Source organism: Castor canadensis, chromosome X (assembly GCF_047511655.1).
Source record: "Castor canadensis chromosome X, mCasCan1.hap1v2, whole genome shotgun sequence".
Taxonomy (NCBI): Eukaryota; Metazoa; Chordata; class Mammalia; order Rodentia; family Castoridae; genus Castor; species Castor canadensis.
Genome location: NC_133405.1, coordinates 145,304,063 through 145,326,909, shown reverse-complemented (window position 1 = coordinate 145,326,909; position 22,847 = coordinate 145,304,063). Strand labels below are relative to the sequence as shown.

Here is a 22,847-nt window from a genome sequence, read left to right as displayed (position 1 = left end):
GACCCCGATGTAGAAAAATGTACATCTGTGAACAGTGCCGACTCTGAACGTCAACGAGAATGAGATGCCCTCATCTTGGCCTTTTTCCACGTCCATAAAAAATGTCACCATGGCATCCCCAGAACTCAGCCCCCATTTTCAAGTCTGTTTTACCAAAAAGAAGGATGTGAACACTGTGCAGACTTCCTCCTCACAACCCCGTGCATTTTTACATTTTTTTAGATGAGGGAGATTTTGAGGAACAGAAAATGAAACTCTGAGCTAAGAACGGGGCCAAGGTTTGGGCTAACAGGAGCGTGTCGAGAAAATAAAGAAACCTTGCCAAGCTCGGCTGGTCACGCCTGTAATCCCAGCCGCTTGGGAGGCTCAGATTGGGAGGATGGTGGTTGAGGGACAGACTGGGGAATTAATTCTAGAGACCCCCCCATCCCCAAGAATAACCAGGGACGGGAGATGTGGCTCAAGCCTGCTTTGCAAGTGTGAAGCCCTGAGTTCAAGTCCTAGTCCCACCAAAAAAATTAAAATTTAAATTAAAAATAAAAAAAAAAAAAGCTGTGTTTGTACGGTTCCTAAACCTGTGACATCAGCCTTAGGTCCACATGTCAGAATGTTTCATGCACAAAAATAAATTCCACTGTCCGATTTTTGCATGGCTGTAACTGCACATTTTCCAAGCTGCCTGTTTTCAGGGACAACTACTCAGTCGAGAACACTGGTCATTTCTGGTAGTCAGTTTACACACATGCACAGAATAAAGCCACCTGAGAGCCAGCGAGGTTCACCAGCAGCCTGGTGAACACAAGTGGTGTCTTCACAACAAAATTTCAGGGCAATAAATGTCTGTCTGACCTCAATGATCTGCCACCTGGTCCCCCAAGTCCCCCAGGTCCCCAAGCCCGCGGCGGTGACCTATTTTGGGAGCTGGGTGACACCACCCACCGGTAACTTGTGACATCTTCAGGGTGAACCCGGGCGCCCCCAAGATGGCTGACACCAGGACGGTCACCTGCAGAGGTCACATCAGCCCCCGGCACCGCCACCCTCTAAAGTGACCAGAGGACACACAAGCCTGGAGCAGGTGACAAGGGACATTGTACACTTGTGTTTCCAGAGAGCGTGCGTGGTGAGGACGCTTGTGAGGTCCTCCTGGCCGGCTGCTGCCCCTGAAGGCCCAGAGCGGAGGGGGGGGGGACAGACAGACGGACAGACGGAGGGAGGGAGGGAGGGAGGGAGGGAGAGAGAGAGATGAGAGAGAGAGGAGGGAGAGGAGAGAAGGAGAGGAGGGAAGGGGAGAGAGAGAGAGGAAAGAGTGCAGAGAGAGGAGAGAGAGAGGGAGAGGAGGGAGGGGAGAGAGAGAGAGGAGAGACGGGAGAGAGAGGAGAGAGGAAAGAGAGAGGAGACAGGAGAGAGACAGAGAGGGACAGAAAGAGAGAGGAGAGAGAGAGACAGAGGAGGAGAGAGGGGGAGAGAGGGGAGAGAGACTAGAGAGAGGGAGTGAGAGAGAGGAGAGAGGGAGTGAGAGAGAGGAGAGAGGGAGTGAGAGAGAGAGGAGAGAGAGGGGAGAGAGAGGAGAGAGAGAGGAGAGGGAGAGAGTAGAGAGAGAGAAAGAGAGAGAGGAGACAGGAGAGAGAGAGAGGAGAGAGGGAGTGAGAGAGAGAGCAGAGAGAGGAGAGAGAAAGAGAGGAGACAGGAGAGAGAGAGAGAGTCCATCCTTCCTGTATCAGGTGACCGCATCCTCAGGGCCACCTTCCCTTGGTGACACAGAGGCCACAGGAGGACAACTGAGAAGTCACACCCTGGTCCTTCCTGCTGACCTGTTGGTGACCCTGACTCTGTCTGTCCGTCTGTCTGTCTGTCCAGTCCTTAAACTTGGCCTTGCCCCGCCTGGGTCCCCCTTTCTGGGGACAGGTGCCGACCGTGATGTCCCCTTCCTGCCCGGGGTGGGGGGTGGGATTTCCTTGCCCAGCATCACCTCGGCGCCATAGCAACCCAGTGTCCCCAAGAAGCCACCGCGGCCGCCCTGGGCCCCGGTTTCCAGGCGGCGTCCACTGTGGGTGGTGACGGCGGGGCCGGGGGGGGGGGGGACAGGGCCACCTGCCAGGTGACAGGTGCGGCGGGATGGGCGGAGGCCCCCTGAGGGGACGAGAGGGGACAAAGGACAAGCAAGAGGAAGAGACCTGGGGACACCTGTGTCACCTGCACCCCGAGGTCCCCAGCACCCCAGATGCGACGCGCGGGGCTCGGGGGTGGGGACAGGGGCCCTGGCAGGAAGCGGGCGTGGACGGCGGTGGCCAGCAGGTGCCACGGCGGGCGGCGGCGCGTGCGACTCACCCACGGTGGCCACGGTGTCCAGGTCCTGCAGGCCGCGCGCGGGGCTGTCGCCCGCCTTCCCGGGGGGCTCAGGGTCCCCCGGGGCCACCGCGGCCGGCGCAGGCGCGTCCATGGGGGCGCAGCCGCGGACGGCGACTCGGCGGTGGCATCAGCGGTGGCCACCCATGCGCGTGCCCTCGCCACCCGCGGCCACCGCCACCCCCCGCCCACAGCTGTCCCCGAGGCCGGGGACAATGGCGAGCTGGCCGCGAGGGGACGGCGCGGGTGGCGCGGGGCGGAAGCGGTCTGGGCGGGGCCCCGGCGCGCTCTCCGGAGGGGGCGTTGCCGCTGCGTCGCCGCCTGCGTCACCGTTACGTCACTGGCTCCGCCCACGGCCACGCCCCCCCTGACGGCCCGGGACCCGGGACGCGCGCGCCGCGCCCTGGAGACGCGCACGGGACTCCGCGCTGCGCTGCGCTCCGCCAGGCGGGGGACGCGGGGACCTCATCCGTCTCCTGGGGTCACCCGAGGCCACCACGCGGGGGACGCGGGGACCTCATCTGTCTACTGGGGTCACCCGAGGCCACCACGCGGGGGACACGGGGACCTCATCTGTCTCGGGTCACCCAAGGCCACCACGCAGGGGACACGGGGACCTCATCTGTCTCGGGTCACCCGAGGCCACCACGCAGGGGACACGGGGACCTCATCCGTCTCCTGGGGTCACCCGAGGCCACCACGCAGGGGACGCGGGGACCTCATCTGTCTCGAGTCACCCAAGGCCACCACGCAGGGGACTCGGGGACCTCATCTGTCTACTGGGGTCACCCAAGGCCACCACGCAAGGGACACACGGGACTCCAATGCCACATGGGGCCACCTAGGGGCGGGGCCATCTGGGACTTGGGACGCAACCAGAAGTGGGGGTGCTCTGGGGACCCCATCTGCAACTTGCGGTGCAACCCGGAAGTGGGAGCCACTCTAGGGACCTCCTCTGGGGCTTGGAATGCAACCCTGAAATGGGGACTGCTCTGGGGACCCCCATCTGGGACTTGGGACGCAATCCAGGAGTGGGGGCAGCTGTGGGGACACAGGGGACCCGCTCTCTGCCAGTTGGGGTGCAACCCAGAAGTGAGAGCCACTCTGGGGACCCCCATCTGCCACTTGGGGCGCCATCCAGGGGTGGGGACGCTCTGGGGACCCCCATTTGTGACTTGGGGTGCAACCCTGGAGTGGGGGTCACTGAGGACCCCTTTCTGAGACCCGGGGTGCCCCTGGGGTGGAGTCCCCCCCAACCTGCACCAGGGACGCGCTCTCTGTCCCCTTGGGTCACTGCCCGCGCCCAGGCCCAGGCTGGGGACAGGGAGGCCGGGGTTGAGAACCCAGGAAAATTACAACAGAAAAGTGCCAATGGGGTTTGGTGCTGGCAGGAATTAGGGTCCAAGCCCTGTGAGCCCCAAGGATTCCTGCAAGGCCACCGGGGGACAGAGAATGCAAAGCTAGGACTTCCTGGGTTTGCCTTGGGGACAGGTTTGGGGCGAGGACCTCCCCGTGTGGTTTCCCTGCAGCTTCCTGTGAAGCTAAAATTATTTCAAAGCAAACCTTTTTTTAAAAAAAGAGACAGAGAGAGAGAAATTGAAGCCGTGGAACATGCAAATGTCACCCACGAGGCTGGATTTGTCCCTGCTTCGTCACGGGAGGGAGGACCGCGCGTGGACGCGCACGCCCAGCAAATGCAGGTGCACCGTGGTCACCGGTGTCTGTCTGTCCCCCTATAAAATGCATCCCGAGCAATATTGGCACGGACCTTACTTAGAGGACCTCTGATTTCTGTGCAATGCAAATGCAAGTGGAGCCTGGAGTCCCAGCCACTGACTTAAAAGTGACGAGGTCACCCCAGTTCCACCAAAACAAAACCATGAAAAAGAAGTGACAAGGCACAGGGCGAGGGGAGGGGATGCCACCCCAACCCCAGGCCAGGCGGTGGCCTGCAAAGCGCTGAAGAAATCCCTGTGTCCCTTTTCCAGAACCTGGGGCCTGTTTTGCAGAGGCCAGAGGCCACCTCTAAGTCCTGCACTGCAAAGGGGACATGGCCTTGTCACCCAGGAGCCGCCCATGGGGACGCAGGGTGACAGGAAGTCTCCACCCGGCTGTGGGTGGCTTTGGGGCCTCGCCCAGCCCCCACCTGCACGGGGTGAGTGGCATCGTCCACCGCCGCGGGCAGTGACACTGGCTGTCCCCTGTCTGCTGGGTCCTGAGCTGGACTGTCCGGAAGGCAGCCAGACAGGGAGGCCAGGCCTGGGATCTGGGATCTGGGATCTGGGAACCGTGCAGCAGACCTGAGGCCTGGCCTTGGACAAGTGGACTGAATGCGAGCAGATGGGGGTCCCCAGGGTGTCCGGTCACTGCAGGACACAGCTTTAGGGACCTGGCTGAGGGATGGGGCGGAGGGCGAGGGGACAGCTCACTGTCCCCCAGGCATGAGGTCTGACCTCTTGCAGATGCGTCTGCCCTTTCAGTGCAATGCTTGTTCCAGCTCAAAACACCTCATTTTGCACCCCACTAAGGAGAAGCGGGTTTTTGCCTGTGAATTGCACCCAAAAGAAGACCAAAGACCCCAGCTGTCTGTCGGTTCAGCTGAGCTTGGGGTTTTGCCCTGCTGGTTTTGGGGCGACCTCTCCCGCCCTGGGTGTGACTCCATACATAAGTAGCTCTTCCTATAAATACCATGGGGGGGGGTTGCGAAAGTCGGGGCTGCACAAAGCTGTTTTTATCTGGAAGGAGCCAAAGCAGGGTCTGAAAACCACAGCCCATTGTTTTACAGACAAAGGAGGAGCAAATCCCATAAGGTTGATTTTTTTGTGATGGGTTTTTTCCAGGTACAGCCTCCCAAACAATTTGCCCTGGGCTGGCTTTGAACCGCGATCCTCCTGATCTCTGCCTCCTGAGTAGCTGGGATTACAGGCAGGAGCACCGGCACCGGCTGTGCTCTGTCCCGTTTTCTGGGCTGAACCGAGAGGAAGCCATTTATGGGGCCGGGTGTTTCTGTCCATCCCTGGAAGACCATGTCTATGTCCCCTACACGGAGGGATTTGTGTCGGTTGACCTTCGGCCTTTTGTTTGTCTCCCCCTGTCACAGGCACCATGATGGCTCTGTTCTGGTGTCAGATTCCTGATAACATCGGAACTAGCTGTGTTGTAGGGTCACGCCTCCGCCCTGAGCTCTGTAGGATGTTGAAACTTTATCACAAAAGTCAAAACCTCAGCTTCTTCGCTGCGCCCAGGTTCAAGGCCAGGCTCGGCCGAGACAGGACCCCACAAACAGACACCCTGTTCACATCCCTCGCCCCGCAGGAAAACCCTACAAAGGCGAGTCTGTGTAGGGTCAGGATTGAAGCGAGGCTCTCTCCTGCGCGTGTGGAATCCTAAAACCTTGATGGGCATCTGCTCTCTGGTAGTCAGTCAACTAACCCTAGTCTCCTAGGTCAGGTGTGCAGGACTGATGCAGAACCGACGTCAACCCCAAATCCTTTAAGCTAGATTACTTGCAGTTCTTCGTGCACTGCGAATCCTGTGCAAATAGAGGGACCATTGGCCCCAAAAGGACCAACCTGGCAGGTCACGGAGCAAACTGTCATATTCACGTGGCAGAAACTGACTTCTATTCCGAACAATGATGTTTTTTAGGGCTTGGTTACAGGGTAATTAGCTGGCATAGGCCAGGTCCTGGGTTCGAGTGCAGACACTGGAAAAAATGGTGTGATCCTAGTGGCCCAGTAAGATGCAAGGTAATTTGATGAAGGAGGAATTAGAGATATATTGAATATGTCGTATTTAGGGTAAAGGGAAAATCTTCACAGATTGAAATTCTCTTCCACAATCAATGCACACTTTTAAAAAACGAAGGACGGACAGGTGGCTGCAGCTCACGCCTGTAATCCCAGCTATCCAGGGGGCAGAGACCGGAAGGATGACGTTCAAAGCCAGCCCTGGGGGAGAAGAGTTCCCAAGATCCCATCTTGGAAAAACCCCAACACAAAACAGTGTTGGTGGAGGGGCTCAGGCCGCAGAGAGGCTGCCTAGGAAGCCTGAGGTCCTGAGTTCAAATCCCAGTATCACCAAGATACAAGAAAACATATACATATTAGATAGGTGGACGGTGGATGGATAAATAGGTGCTATACCGATTGACTGACTGACTGATGATTGATACAGATAAATAGGTGATCAATTAGACGATCGACAGATTGATAGATGAAAGGTGATAGATAAGATAAATGATAGATTGGTAGATGATAGACTGAGCTCACGGTCTGCCATAACTGTGTCGGTCGCCAAGCGCCAAGGTCAGTTCAGGCTTTTTCTGGGACGTTCTCCTGACATTCTGCATTTCCCGTCACCACCCCCAGCTCCGTGTGAATCCATAAACTCAGCTGATGGAGGGAAGACGCCTCTGTAGATTTCATGGGGCAATTAGTCTAATCCCAGCGGACCTCGGAGTGCTGGGAGGTGACGCCACTCACGCCAGGAGTGACTTTCGTCTTGAGTTTCCCCGGACAGTCCTCATGGTGAGAGACCCCGAGAGCCACCCAAAATAAAGAGACCATTAAAAAAAAAATCATAAAAACAACAAAAACACCAGTCAGGAAATAACGGACTGATTTCGGATACAACGCCGCATCTGTGTGCAGGATACAAGTCAAGTGCGCTGTGTGATCTGGGTTTCAGTCAATGACTGTGTGTGATCTGGGTCTCAATCAATGATCGCGTGTGTGGGCTGAACCTGGGGTCCACCTGAGATTTGTGACTTTTCACCTGGCCATCTGTGTCATCTTTGTCAGAAATGTCGGATTTCTGGCACCCCAAGGTGGGTGGGGAGCAGACTTTTTGTTTTTCCCTAAAAACACAGGATAAGTCTCCATTTGGAGCATGTTCCTTGACTGACTAACTGTTTTTCATTTTCTAGCATTTTCTTTGCAGCCACATTTTTCTGGGTAAGCTCCACCATGCAATCAGAGCAGCCGGCCTGGGCAAAGGTCCAATGACCCCAAAAAGAGCATGACAGACCCGTCCTGCTGTACATGCCCTTGCAAAGGTGTGCAGGTGGATACCTACGCGGGGCTGAGCTCACGGTTTGCAGAATGACTTGCTGGGACACCGCCATAATCCTTTGAAGACATCCTTCGGTCGGCCATATCGCATACAAAGGAGGCTTCCGGCTGTCCTTTGGGGAGCAGGGTGAGGTCTCGTGATCTGGGATTTGCACCAGGCAAAGCTGAATGTGAAGATTACAAAATTGTGTCAGTCAACAAACGTCACACAACACACGAGAACAACAATTCAGGGCAGAGTTAATCAATCAGAAAGTGATTCCCCCCATATAGGCAAAAGACTGACTGACCCCAGTGCACCCTAAAACAGCCTGTGCCATCAGTCAATAGGACAAAGACACCCTGAACTTCTTCAGAAAGCAGGATTTCCTTAAGCTGAGCTATGAATTGATCCTGACAGAGACTGGTTGATGATCGACACTGAAAGTGGAATTTGAGATTTCTAAGGGGTCCCCAAGGGTGGGGCCCATTGATCTGAGCCCCGCAGATTTGGGCAAAGATTTAGGGGTGGATCCCAAAGAGCTGAGGTGACATCATTTTAGTGGTCACCATGAAGTCGTTTCAGCAGAGAGAGTTTGGAACAGAACCATGGAGGTCTGAGAGTCGTTCTGTGACCTCATGAAGGAACATAAAATATCCTGGATAAAAGTGAATTTCAGGCAGGGTGGACAGCAAGGTGTGGACCAAATTTTGAGACTCTGTCATATTTTAATGAAGTTGGTGGACAACAAAAGGGAATCGAGACCTGGAATATTACACACTCATGAACAAAAGTGGAAATTAGGCCTGGAATATTACGCACTCATGAACAAAAGGGGGAAAAATGAGGCCTGGAATATTACGCAGCCACGAACATAAACAGAAAAGGAGACCTGGAATATTACGCAGTCATGAACAAAAGTGGAATGAGGCCCGGAATATTACGCACTCGTGAACAAAAGGGAATCGAGACCTGGAATATTACACACTCGTGAACAAAAGGGGAAATGAGACTTCGAATATTACGCAGTCACGAACATAAACGGAAAAGGAGAATTGGAATATTACGCACTCATGAACAAAAGGGGACCATGAGGCCTGGAATATTACGCAGTCACGAACATAAACGGAAAAGGAGACCTGGAATATTATGCACTCGTGAACAAAAGGGGGAAATGAGGCCTGGAATATTACGCACTCGTGAACAAAAGGGGAATGAGGCCTGGAATATTACGCAGTCACGAACATAAACGGAAAAGGAGAACTGTGGTGAGGCGGCAGCTGTGATCCGCTTTGAAAATGAGGCGGAAAATGCCAGTAAACAGCAGGGCGAAGGAAGGACCCAAGGACGCTCGGAGAATCTGAGGAAGCGCTCACAAGTGGCTCCGCGACGATGTCAAGTCTGAGCGAAGTCTGGCCCCCGCCCGCGCTTATCAACCAAGTTTTATTCGCACACAGCCAGCCGTGCCCTCGCGGGCCGTGCTTTCTGGAAGAGACTGGGGACCAAGGTCAGGCCCTGGAGGCCAGGGTCAGGTCCTGGAGGCCAAGGTCAGGTCCTGGAGGCCAAGGTCAAGTCCTGGATGCTGGGTTCCAAGGTTATGTCCTGGAGGCCAAGGTCAAATCCTAGAGCCCAAGGTCAAGTCCTGGAGGTTGAAGGTCAAGTCCTGGAGGCCAAGGTCAAATCCTGGAGCCCAAGGTCAAGTCCTGGAGGTTGAAGGTCAAGTCCTGGAGCCCAAGGTCAAATCCTGGAGGTTGAAGGTCAAGTCCTGGAGCCCAAGGTCAAGTCCTGGAGGTTGAAGGTCAAGTCCTGGAGGCTGGAGCCCAAGGTCAAGTCCTGGAGGTTGAAGGTCAAGTCCTGGAGCCCAAGGTCAAGTCCTGGCGCCCAAGGTCAAGTCCTGGAGGCTGGAGCCCAAGGTCAAGGTGTGGCGGACGCCATGTTGGCGACAACCGGCTTCTGGTGCACACGTGGCTCCTTCCCGCCGTGTCCTCCATGGTGGGGGACAGGGAGCTCCCTGGGGTCTTTATGGACAGGGACACTGACCCCATCAGGGCTGCACCCCGTGACCCCGTCACCTCCCGACGGCACAGGAAATGAGGGCAAATTCGGTGACCTCCTGGACGCCCAGGACCGTCTCCCCAAAGCTGTGGCCTCTCTTTGCGGGACTTCCGCGAGGGAGGTGTGCGGGCTGAGGGAATCTGCCCTGTGACCCCGTCCCGATGGTCCGTCCACTCCGAGCTTCCTGTCCCCACTCCGTCCCTGTGGTCTTCAGAGCCACAGCGGGAATTAGGGGACCCGTGTAGAAATTCCCGTCCTTGCAGAGGGAGCCGCCAGGCCCTGGGGAATGGCAGGTGCCCGCACCACGGCGCCCATGGCTGAGACATTCCTGGACTCAGACAGGGGAGACATTTGCACAAAACCAAATGATCTGAGGACATTTCAGAGGACTTTCAGCAGTCATTCATCTATCATCTATCTAATAGTCAATCATCTATCATCTATCTATGCATCTGTCTGTATATCTATCATCTATCTATCAGTCAATCATCTGTCATCTATCAGTCAGTCATCTATCATCTATCTATCAGTCAATCATATATCCTCGTTATTGGTGTGTAACGATGTCATTTATCTGAGTAGCTTTTCTCTGAGGACTCAAAACTTGACATTCCCCAAAAAGGAGTTCAGACACATAGTCGGTCGACACACACTCGACAAGGTGGCATTTTGAACAATTCCAGCAGGTTTAAAAATCCTGTATTCACTCTTGTATAGGACATGCATCACACATACTCACTTTATTAACTCCCTCTCTCCTGTGCCACCTCCCCTGGGTATCACCTGTTTGTCAGAACATTGCTGCATTTGTTTTGGGCCCATGTTCCACAAATGAGAGAAAACATGGTGGCCTTTGGCTTTCTGAGCCAGCTGCCTTCACCCAGTGTCCCATTTTCCGAGCCATTTTTCTTTCTAGGAGTCACTTTGCAAACACCTTGGGATCCAGGAAGGAGGAGACCGACTGGGTAATTGAGAGCTTTGCAGTGGGATCCCCGCCAAGGACGGGAACAATGCGGCCGCCATGGACAGACAGACTGACCACCTGGTCACCGGGCAGTGACCTACGAAGCTTGCGTTTGTTGATTGCAAAACGTTCCCTAATCCGGTGTGCATGGCTGGGAAGACGTGGCCTGAGTGGGGAGGTGGCTCTTTATTTTATTTTATTTTCCCCGTGAGCAAAGGAAAAGGGAAAATGTGCTTTTGCTTATCGTCTGTGGCTCTGAAAGGAACTCAGCCACATCCGAGCCCATGACAAAATGGAGCAGCACAGCTGTGCTCAGAAGGGATTCGGGGAAAGGTAACATTTTTTTTGTCAATCTATTATCTACTTGGACATTTTTAAGTTGAGTTGTTTTTTTTTTTTTTTTTAATTAAGACCCGTTGCAGGGATTTGGGAAGTCTTGGGACGGTGGTGACGGTGGAGATGGTGCTGGTGATATTTCCTGCTTCCTGCCCTGTCATGGAGGCCACGCGTGTGGCTTTGGGGACCTGGAGGAGCCTGCGTTCACGTGAATGGCACCACCGCCACCTAGTGGCCGTGCCGGGAACAACACCGTTGGGTTCTTCAATTAACCAAAAAAAAAAACCAAACGGCAGAAAACCTTGCCATCTCTGTCGCCATTTTGCACCTGTTGTCCTTGGCTCCCAGCCATTGACCCCTGCAGCCACCTTGGAATCAAGGACTGGTGGGTAATATTGAGGCAGGTTCATTGAGTGACTCATAGAAATGAAAAACAACTGCATCTCGGGTTGACCATGCTTTGGCTCAGGAACCAGGCTCACCCGGCTGGGGACCGCCCCGTGCCCCTCCCCGATTACTGATTATGGGGTGGGAATCTCCTTCTTGTCCCCTGAAACTCACCAGCTCCACCATTTGCACGGTGTGGTCTGTGGTCGGGGATGCCTTCGCCGAGCCGGAGGGCCGTCCTTTTTCAGGGCTGAGTTAGTCTTCCACTGTGCCAGTCAATAATCATCAGCGAGTGGGGAGAAACAGCAGGGGGTCCCCGGGTCAGGCGAGGGAGGTTTGAATGGACGGCTGAGAGACGGAGAAGAAATGCAAAGGTAAATGCAGTATTTTCGAAGAATCCCAGACTTCCCCTAAACCCAGCCTGGAGCCCTGGGCTGAGAACATAATTTACTGCGGCAGAAAAGTAGAGAGAGCAAAGATTTAGTAGGGTGCCATTGAAAAGGGGGTAAAAAGCAAGAGGCAGGTGGAGAAAGGCACATGGCACCTGTCTGTCACCTGCCCTGTGCCGCGACAAGGCACTGGGGTCAGCCGCGCACAGGATTTGCTTGGGGCTTTGCTGATCGGCCGCGGCTTTGCTGTGCGGCTCTGCTGATTGGCCGTTGCTTTGCTGCGCGCCGTGCTGATTGGCCGCTCTGCCTGTCGATCACGGTTTGACTGGCAGGGCGGGAATACCGCCCACGTGGTCCCGCCTCCCTCTCTGCCCGGACTTTGGCCTTTTGCACTGCACCTGCAACGGGTCATTTCCTCCACTGGGGCCACAGGCCTCTGACACCTGTGGGTGTTGTGCAGGACAAGCTCCAGCGTGGAGTCCTTGTCACTGCAGTGTCGATGGCGCGAAGTGATTGTCAGGCCATTGCCTGGCTTTGCCAAGCAATTGCAGCGGGAGATGGAGACGCCGGGGATCCCAATATGGCAGGTCCGGCCACCGCCCCTAAAAGCCATATAAAGGGACATTAATGGTGAAGACGGAGAAAGGGGGTTTCTGGCACGGCTGGGGACAGGGGAAGAGGCAGAGCGGGCACCCAGCCATCTTTGGGGTGCAGGCGTGAGCTATGGGCTCACGTGGACAAAGAATGAGGGACAGGGGACCAAGTGGGTCTAAAAAGTCCCAGCCCCAGGTGGGTTCTGCTTGGCTATTATCTGAGTCCAAGGGCCACCAGGGGTTCCCCAGAAGATGTCACCTCTTGAGGGGACAGATCTGGTTCCCATGAGGTCACTGCAGCCACAGGTCCTGGTCCTCATTTGTGGGGTGTCTGTCCTACGAGTGTCCACTGTTCCTATGGGAAATTCCAGTCCCTTGTCATGAAGCTATCATCAGTTCTGTCCTTTCTGGGACCCAAGGTGTTTGCAGAGCGACTGCAGAAACGGCTCAGAGCAAAGACAGATCCAAGATGGCGGCAGGGAGGCCAAGCTGCGCCTGGTTTTAGGTCATTTGTGGGGTGAAGATGGGGTCAGTGCTTGAGCTCGTCTCACATTTCTACCGAATATCAGAGGTGAAATGAATCCCTGACACCGCAACGGGGGGGACCATGGCCCTCTGTGCTCTTCTGTCCCCTGTCTCTCTGTCTGTCTGTCTGTCTGCAGTCAGATTCCACCTGGGAGGTCAGGTTGGTGAGGACCAAGGGGCAAACCCATTTTTCCAGTTTGGGACTGGGTTTTCCCTGTGGGGACAAGTCCTAGTCCTAGATCCAAGATGAGAGAGAGAGAGAGAGAGAGAGAGAGAGAGAGAGAGAGAGAGAGAGTTACTTGAATCCTTTTATGATGAGATCAGCGTTTTTAGGCGTTTTTTAGGCCCATTCACCGCATTTCTGTTGAAACTGCACATTTATCCTTTTCTTTTTTGGACCGAGAAATCCCTGAATTTGTTCTTCTCTCCTGTGTTACCGGGAAATTACCTCAGAGCGACGAATTCAAGCTGGGCGCCGGCGCTCACGCCTGTAATCCCAGCTGCTCAGGAGGCAGACAGCGGGAGGATCGCGGTTCGAGGCCAGGCCTGGGGACGTACTTCACGAGACAAAACAAACAAAAAACAAGTCTTGAGTTCAAGCAAGATGTCAAAAAAAATAGTCAGTTTATTACCGTGAGAAATTCACTTCCCTCAGCCGACTCAGAGCCAGCGGTAGTAGAGTGAATGCTAGACGGTCACGACAGCCTTGCAAGATGGGCTGGTTCACCCCAAAATGGCGACAGCAAGCATTTTATCCCTCAGTGTGCAGGGCTGAGTGCTCCGGGGTGTGTAATATTCCCTTATGCCGCCTGCATCGCACCATTTCCTTATAGGATTTTTTTTTGACCCCCCCCTCACGCCACGTCCTGTCGGTGGCTTTTCTGGTCTGTCACCTTTGTCCCTTCTGCCGATGACACAGGGGAAAAGTGGGGGGGGGAAGGGACAGACATTTCCTGCTCCCCATGCAAAGAGCGGGAGTAGAGATTCGAAATGGCCGCCCTGGTGTCTTAGTCTGGCTCCTTGGGAATATTACTAGTCAGAGATAAAGGACCCGCAGTCCCATTCCACCTGGGGCTTTGGTGTGAGGGGAACTAAAATGGCAGAAATACTTGGTTGTAGATCACGGAGACGGAAAGTTTCCGCAAAAGCAAAATATTTAGGGAGACTTAAAAAAAAAACAGTGATGGGGGGGCAGCCAGATGGTCGGATTTAGCAAGAAGGTAATCAGATAGTCAGTCAATTATAGGTGTAGGTTCAGAGTACAGTAGGGAGGATTGCCTGAAGCCAGGTTCCTATTCAATCCCATAAACTGCAGCCATTATTTGCTTAGCTCTTTCCCTAAGTCCCACCGGGTCGGGGTGCTTTGTTATCCTGTCAACAAACCTTGTGCTTGCTCAAACTCTTAACTCCAGGTGCGTGGAGTAGATCTGCTTTGAGTCTTAACTGCTTGTCCGGGTTCAGTCATCGACACAGGACCCGGGATCTGTAGGTTTCCTGGTGTCCACCAGGGTAGTGCAGGGAGCCAGGCTCAGTAACACGAAGGCCGCCATGTTGTTGTTTCCTCTCAGTTCACAGGAACGTCAGTAAAAAGCACAACATTCTGCCTGAAAGATGACTAAGTGAAAGGGGCTGTGGGTCACGTGGTGCACGCCTGCCCAGGCGGAGCAAAGCGCTAAGTTTTAAACCCCGGGACGGCCACTAAAGGAAGTATTAGGGTCACGTAGGGGACCGCGCCACACTAATGGCGGCTGAACTCCTGGCACAGGGCAAGTCTGCCCCACCCTCTTTGACCTCATCCCGTGATGCGCAAAAGGCGCGCCGCCTCACACGTCACAAAGCGCCCAGGGGAGGGACAAAGGCCGGAACCGGAAGTCAGCCGGAGGCTTCTGGGAACTGTAGTTTTTAAGACTTTGCCAGGGACCGGCTGCGTTTTAGGATAGTGGAGTGCAGCGCCGTGGTGGCCGCTGTTCATATGCGGAGATTCCGCGGCTCAGAAGCGAATCGCCCACTGGACTGGGGCAGCGGCAGACTGCAGGCCCGCAAGGCGCCATGAGGGATCTGCGTGTTGTCGTACGTTTTACGTCCGCAGCCGTCTCCGCAGAGGCTTCTGGGGGCCTCGAGTCCCTGGGATTCTGGGTAACGTAGTCCTTTGTTCAACCCTCACCGCAGAGGCTCCTGGGAGCTGCAGAATTCTGGGGAATGTAGTCCAGCACTAGTCAAACTCTTCCGTCTAGGAACGGAAATTTCCTAAAGAGAAAATTTGTTTTTTTAACAGAAAGAAAATTTTTTTGCCATAAGGCGTTATTTTCTGATGAGGCATGACGGTGCAGTTCAGTGGTACAGGCGACCAAGAGGGTCGCGAGTTCGAGACCGGCCTGGGCTGCGTAGTGAGAGCCTGTCTCAAGATACCAGAAAGATGGAGGGGGGGTAGAGATACGGCAGCCCTTGCTTTTCATGCCTGGCATGGCGCATGGCAGAGGGAGGAGGTGGGGGAAACCGAGGCAAGGCCACGGGTCCAGCAGATGATCAGAACTGACACCTTTCGCGCCCTGCCGACGGCTTCTATCACAGCTGCCTTCTCTGCTTGGGGCGGGGGGAGGGGGTGGGGAACAACACGCCCCGCCCACATGCCCCTCGGGCCCCGCCCCCTCTGACGTCACCACACGTGGGCCCCTCCCCTTCCATCACCGCCCCGCAGGCTCCTCCCTCTCCGTATGTCACAACCACGTGGGTTCCATCCCGGTGTCCCACAGGCTCCTCCCTCCTCTGACGTCACCACCATGTGGGCTCCGCCCCCACGTCCCATAGTGGAAACGGTAAGAGTAGGAAGTTAATAAAGTGAATATGTGTGATGTTCTATTTTAAGATTGAATATAGAGGAGGGAAGTTAATAAAGTGAATATGTGTGATGTTCTTCTCTTTTAAGATTGAATGTAGAGGAGGGAGTTAAAGTGAGTATGTGTGATGTTCTTCCATTTTAAGATTGAATATAGAGGAGGGAAGTTAATAAAGTGAATATGTGTGATGTTCTTCCATTTTAAGATTGAATGTAGAGGAGGGAAGTTAATAAAGTGAATATGTGTGATGTTCTTCTATTTTAAGATTGAATGTAGAGGAGGGAGTTAATAAAGTGAGTATGTGTGATGTTCTTCTATTTTAAGATTGAATGTAGAGGAGGGAGTTAATAAAGTGAATATGTGTGACGTTCTTCCCTTTTAAGATTGAATGTAGAGGGGGAAGTTAATAAAGTGAATATGTGTGACGTTCTTCCCTTTTAAGATTGAATGTAGAGGGGGAGTTAATAAAGTGAATATGTGTGATGTTCTTCCATTTTAAGATTGAATATAGAGGAGGGAGTTAATAAAGTGAGTATGTGTGATGTTCTTCCATTTTAAGATTGAATATAGAGGAGGGAAGTTAATAAAGTGAATATGTGTGATGTTCTTCTATTTTAAGATTGAATGTAGAGGGAGAAGTTAATAAAGTGAGTATGTGTGATGTTCTTCTATTTTAAGATTGAATGTAGAGGAGGGAGTTAATAAAGTGAGTATGTGTGATGTTCTTCTATTTTAAGATTGAATGTAGAGGAGGGAAGTTAATAAAGTGAATATGTGTGATGTTCTTCTGTTTTAAGATTGAATGTAGAGGAGGGAAGTTAATAAAGTGAATATGTGTGATGTTCTTCTGTTTTAAGATTGAATGTAGAGGAGGGAAGTTAATAAAGTGAATATGTGTGATGTTCTTCTATTTTAAGATTGAATATAGAGGAGGGAGTTAATAAAGTGAATATGTGTGATGTTCTTCTATTTTAAGATTGAATGTAGAGGAGGGAGTTAATAAAGTGAGTATGTGTGATGTTCTTCTATTTTAAGATTGAATGTAGAGGGGGAAGTTAATAAAGTGAATATGTGTGATGTTCTTCTATTTTAAGATTGAATGTAGAGGAGGGAGTTAATAAAGTGAGTATGTGTGACGTTCTTCTATTTTAAGATTGAATGTAGAGGAGGGAGTTAATAAAGTGAATATGTGTGACATTCTTCCCTTTTAAGATTGAATATAGAGGAGGGAAGTTAATAAAGTGAATATGTGTGACGTTCTTCCATTTTAAGATTGAATGTAGAGGGGGAAGTTAATAAAGTGAATATGTGTGATGTTCTTCTATTTTAAGATTGAATGTAGAGGGGAAGTTAATAAAGTGAATATGTGTGACGTTCTATTTTAAGATTGAATATAGAGGGGGAAGTTAATAAAGTGAATATGTGTGACGTTCTTCCCTTTTAAGATTGAATATAGAGGAGGGAAGTTAATAAAGTGAATATGTGTGATGTTCTTCTGTTTTAAGATTGAATGTAGAGGAGGGAAGTTAATAAAGTGAATATGTGTGACGTTCTTCTATTTTAAGATTGAATATAGAGGAGGGAAGTTAATAAAGTGAATATGTGTGACGTTCTATTTTAAGATTGAATATAGAGGGGGAAGTTAATAAAGTGAATATGTGTGACGTTCTTCCCTTTTAAGACTGAATGTAGGATTTTTAAGCCATCGGGGTTTTGGTGGCCCAGTGCAAATTGTTGAACAACCGTCTTAAAGAAACAAACACGCGCTTTGAGTGCGCTCCTTCCTGTGCCCCTTCCCTAATCCCACCTGCAAAGGAGGAGGAAATGAATTTCCAGTCCGGGTTACTTGCCCAGGCTCCAGGCTCCCGAGGAGGCCGATCGTGGCACCTTTCGCTCCTGCGTGGAGCTCCGGCGTGTCGGTCACACAGCCGGTCAACAACCCCCGGGCTCAGCGTCGCCGTGAGGGCTCCGGGGTGCGTTTTATGGCGCCGTGCTCCTCCCCCTGTGGCGTGGGAGGGATTCCAGGACAGGCAGCTGCCCCAGGTGCCGTGACCCCAAGGGGACACGGGAGGGCCAGGCTTCCGACGGCCCCTCCCAGCCAGGTGGCGGACTCAGCACGCAAGGGTTCAAGATGGCGGCCTCTGCCCGGCGCGGCCTCTGCGGGCAGCTGCCGGGCACATGGGCGCCGCACTCCTGTGCGTCCCTCAGAACCCCAGCGTTCACAACCCTCAGGCCCTGGAGGTGGAGGACGGACGGCGTCCTGTCCGCCCCATCTCTCTGCCTTCGGTCCGTCCGTCTGTCCTCTGTCTTCCCGCGAGCTCGGCCTGCACAGCTCAGCCTGTGCCCAGGGTTTGTTGATCGAGCAACAGACCTCGGGAAAGGGAGGAGGCCCGACGCCCCACCCCTGGCCAGCGGGTTAAGGGAAGGCGCTGTCCGCACGCGCGGACAGGAACGGGCTTCTGCCCTGGCGGGTACGCGGGTCCCAGTCCACAGCAGCAGCGCCCCGAAGAGTGGGTGACGCGAGGGGCGGTGACACGGGACACCGCGAGGGTTTTCCGCTTCTGTTCACGGGTGCGAAATATCCCCCCGAGGTCACCTCCCTCACCCTTTCCTCGTGTCATCCGCCCCTCCCACCGCTGCATAAATAAAGACAAAACGCTTCGCCGTTCGCCCTCATCCCCCTTCCTGGTGTCCCTCCAGCTGCCCCTGCTGCCCATCCCCAAGAAAAGACCTGTTTTCCCCTCCTGGCCTTCATTTTATTAATTGAGTGAATATTGATGAACGTTAATTGAGTGAATATTGACGAACGTTAATTGAGTGAACATTGATGAACGTGAATTGAGTGAATATTAATGAACATTAATTGAGTGAATATTGATGAACGTGAATTGAGTGAATATTGATGAACGTGAATTGAGTGAACATTGATGAACGTGAATTGAGTGAATATTAATGAACATTAATTGAGTGAATATTGATGAACGTGAATTGAGTGAATATTGATGAACGTGAATTGAGTGAATATTGATGAACGTGAATTGAGTGAATATTGACGAACGTTAATTGAGTGAATATTGATGAACGTGAATTGAGTGAATATTGATGAACGTTGAGTGAATATTGATGAACGTGAATCGAGTGAATATTGACGAACGTTAATTGAGTGAATATTGATGAACGTTAATTGAGTGAATACTGAACATTAATTGAGTGAATACTGATGAATATTAATTGAGTGAATATTCATGAACGTGAATCGAGTGAATATTGATGAACATTAATTGAGTGAATAAGGAACATCAATTGAGTGAATATTGATGAACGTTGAGTGAATATTAATGAACATTAATTGAGTGAATATTGATGAACGTTGAGTGAATATTGATGAACATGAATTAAGTGAATATTGAACATTCATTGAGTGAATAATGAACATCAATTGAGTGAATATTGATGAATGTGAATTGAGTGAATATTGATGAACGTGAATTGAGTGAATATTAATGAACATTAATTGAATGAATAATGAACATTAATTGAGTGAATACTGATGAATATTGAATGAATATTGATGAACATGAATTGAGTGAATATTGAACATTCATTGAGTGAATAATGAACATCAATTGAGTGAATATTGATGAACGTTAATTGAGTGAATATTGATGAACGTGAATTGAGTGAATATTGATGAACGTGAATTGAATGAATAATGAACATCAATTGAGTGAATATTGATGAACGTTAATTGAGTGAATATTAATGAACATTAATTGAGTGAATATTGATGAACGTTAATTGAGTGAATATTAATGAACATTAATTGAATGAATAATGAACATTAATTGAGTGAATACTGATGAATATTGAGTGAATATTGATGAACATGAATTGAGTGGATATTGAACATTCATTGAGTGAATAATGAACATCAATTGAGTGAATATTGATGAGCGTGAATTGAGTGAATATTGATGAACATTAATTGAGTGAATAATGAACATCAATTGAGTGAATATTGATGAACGTTAATTGAGTGAATATTGATGAACGTGAATTGAGTGAATATTGATGAACGTGAATTGAGTGAATATTGACGAACGTGAATTGAGTGAATATTGACGAACGTTAATTGAGTGAACATTGATGAACGTGAATTGAGTGAATACTGAACATTAATTGAGTGAATACTGATGAATATTAATTGAGTGAATATTGATGAACGTTAATTGAGTGAATACTGAACATTAATTGAGTGAATACTGATGAATATGAATTGAGTGAATATTCATGAACGTGAATCGAGTGAATATTGATGAACATTAATTGAGTGAATAATGAACATCAATTGAGTGAATATTGATGAACGTTAATTGAGTGAATATTGATGAACGTGAATTGAGTGAATATTGACGAACGTGAATTGAGTGAATATTGACGAACGTTAATTGAGTGAATATTGACGAACGTTAATTGAGTGAATATTGATGAACGTTAATTGAGTGAATACTGATGAATATTAATTGAGTGAATACTGATGAATATTAATTGAGTGAATATTGATGAACGTGAATCGAGTAAATATTGATGAACATTAATCAAGTGAATATTGATGAACATTAATTGAGTGAATACTGATGAATATTAATTGAGTGAATATTGATGAACGTGAATCGAGTAAATATTGATGAACATTAATCAAGTGAATATTGATGAACGTTAATTGAGTGAATATTGATGAACGTTAATTGAGTGAATATTGATGAACGTTAATGGAGTGAATATTAATGAACATTAATTGAATGAACAATGAACATTAATTGAGTGAATACTGATGAATATTGAGTGAATATTGATGAACATGAATTGCGTGAATATTGAACATTCATTGAGTGAATAATGAACATCAATTGAGTGAATATTGATGAATGTGAATTGAGTGAATATTGATGACCGTTAATTGAGTGAATACTGATGAATATTAATTGAGTGAATATTGATGAACATGAATTGAGTGAATATTGATGAACATTGAGTGAATAATGAACATCAATTGAGTGAATATTGATGAGCGTGAATTGAGTGAATATTGATGAACATTAATTGAGTGAATAATGAACATCAATTGAGTGAATATTGATGAACGTGAATTGAGTGAATATTGACAAACGTTAATTGAGTGAATATTGATGAACGTTAATTGAGTGAATACTGAACATTAATTGAGTGAATACTGATGAATATTAATTGAGTGAATATTGATGAACGTGAATCGAGTAAATATTGATGAACATTAATCAAGTGAATATTGATGAACGTTAATTGAGTGAATATTGATGAACGTTAATTGAGTGAATATTAATGAACATTAATTGAGTGAATATTGATGAACGTTAATGGAGTGAATATTAATGAACATTAATTGAATGAACAATGAACATTAATTGAGTGAATACTGATGAATATTGAGTGAATATTGATGAACATGAATTGAGTGAATATTGAACATTCATTGAGTGAATAATGAACATCAATTGAGTGAATATTGATGAATGTGAATTGAGTGAATATTGATGAACGTTAATTGAGTGAATACTGATGAATATTAATTGAGTGAATATTGATGAACGTGAATTGAGTGAATATTGATGAACATTAATTGAGTGAATATTGTTGAATATTAATCAAGTGACTATTGATTGTCCAAAGGGTTTTGTCTTGGGACTTCCGTTCTGTATATATTGTGTTTTAATCAGATTAACCCATTACTCACTCCTTCTCCACCACCATAATCCTCCAAGATCCAGCACAGGTATCTCTCATAGATAGAAGATAGAGAGATGGATGATAGATAAATACACAGATAGATGGGTTGTAGACAGGAGAGTGACTTACAGAACTGACTATGGGATTCTAATCTCTATTGCTATTTGAATGACTTACAGAACTATGAGACTTCAAATCCCGATTGCTATTTGAATGACTTACAGAACTGACCATGAGTTTTCAAATGTCTATTGCTATTTGAGTGACTTACAGAACTCATTATGGGATTTCTAATCTCTATTGGTATTTGAATGACTTACAGAACTGAATATGGGAGTTCAAATCTTGATTGCTATTTGAATGACTTACTGAACTAGGAGATTTCAATTCTCAATTGCTATTTGAATGACTAAAGAACTGGCTATGGAATTTCAAATACCATTGGTATTTGAATGACTTACAGACTGACTATGGGATTTCAAACCTTGAGGCAATTTGAGTGACTTATAGAACTATGAGGCTTGAAGTCTCCATTGGTATCTGAATGACTTATAGAACTGACTTTGGGATTTCAAATATTGATTGCTATTTGAATGACTTCCCGGGTTCGTCCCGCCCGTGGCCTGGGTCCCGCGCCGTCCTCTTGCTTTCTTCCCACTGCGATGAACTCCTGGCAGTGCCCGTCCAACCCTGCAAAGGAAGCAACGCAGCCGGCTTCGTCCTCAGCCGTCCCCTCGCAGCCCCTGCCGCACCTCACGCTTCCTCCCGGCGTAACACCGCCTGCACCGAGTCACAACCTAACCGTAATCCCGCTGTCTTTGCTCAACCACCTGACGCTGCTCCACAACCAGGCAGGGATTCCAAAAGGGGTTGATACTGACCCTGAGTCCACTACATCCAAGGGACTGATACTGACCCTGAGTCCCCACATTAACCAAGGGCATTGTTACTGACCCTGAGTCCCACTACATCCAAGGGGATTGACACTGACTCTGAGTCCCACTACATCCAAGGGGATTGACACTGACCCTGAGTCCCACTACATCCAAGGGGATTGACACTGACCCTGAGTCCCACTACATCCAAGGGGATTGACACTGACCCTGAGTCCCACTACATCCAAGGGGATTGACACTGACCCTGAGTCCCACTACATCCAAGGGGATTGACACTGACCCTGAGTCCCACTACATCCAAGGGGATTGACACTGACCCTGAGTCCCACTACATCCAAGGGCATTGATACTTACACTGAATCCCCACTAAATCCAAGGGGATTGATACTGACCCTGAGTCCCCACTCCATCTAAGGACATTGTTACTGACCCTGAGTCCCACTAAATACATGGCATTGATACTGACCCTGGGTCCCAGTACATACATGGGATTGATACTTACCCTGAGTCCCCACATCAACCAAGGGTATTGATACTGACCCTGAGTCCCACTACATCTACGGGGCTTGATACTGATCCTGAGTCCCCACTACATCCAAGGGGATTGATACTGACCCTGAGTCCCCACATTAACCAAGGGCATTGTTACTGACCCTGAGTCCCACTACATCCAAGGGGATTGACACTGACCCTGAGTC

General features: G+C 49.7%; 1 protein-coding gene and 1 long non-coding RNA gene across 9 annotated transcripts in view; one reads left to right on the top strand and one right to left on the bottom strand.

Moving 5' to 3' along the window:
* Positions 1-14,435, bottom strand: part of Prkx (protein kinase cAMP-dependent X-linked catalytic subunit) — a 57,290-nt gene extending 42,855 nt beyond the window's left edge. For 2 of the 8 annotated variants that reach the window (XR_012444567.1, XM_074063824.1), the window contains exons 1-6: positions 14,034-14,433; positions 13,099-13,207; positions 12,385-12,885; positions 11,688-12,134; positions 11,318-11,491; positions 7,426-7,585 (exon numbers count right to left, since the gene is read on the bottom strand). Coding sequence is in view for 7 of the 8 variants with exons in the window: in XM_074063824.1 (XP_073919925.1) it covers positions 7,426-7,585; positions 11,318-11,329 (172 nt within the window). In the remaining variant the exon portion in view is untranslated. Of the gene's footprint in view, positions 1-2,331; positions 2,612-7,425; positions 7,586-11,317; positions 11,492-11,687; positions 12,135-12,384; positions 12,886-13,098; positions 13,208-14,033 lie in introns of those variants that run through there. The other 6 variants (XM_074063831.1, XM_074063828.1, XM_074063829.1 and 3 more) reach the window with 6 other exon arrangements.
* An 884-nt stretch (positions 14,436-15,319) lies between these two features.
* The window catches only part of LOC141419612 (uncharacterized), a 62,896-nt gene continuing 55,368 nt past the window's right edge, over positions 15,320-22,847 (top strand). Inside the window, exon 1 of the long non-coding RNA XR_012444245.1 lies at positions 15,320-15,466. This is a non-coding gene — a long non-coding RNA (uncharacterized lncRNA). The remainder of the gene's footprint in view (positions 15,467-22,847) is intronic.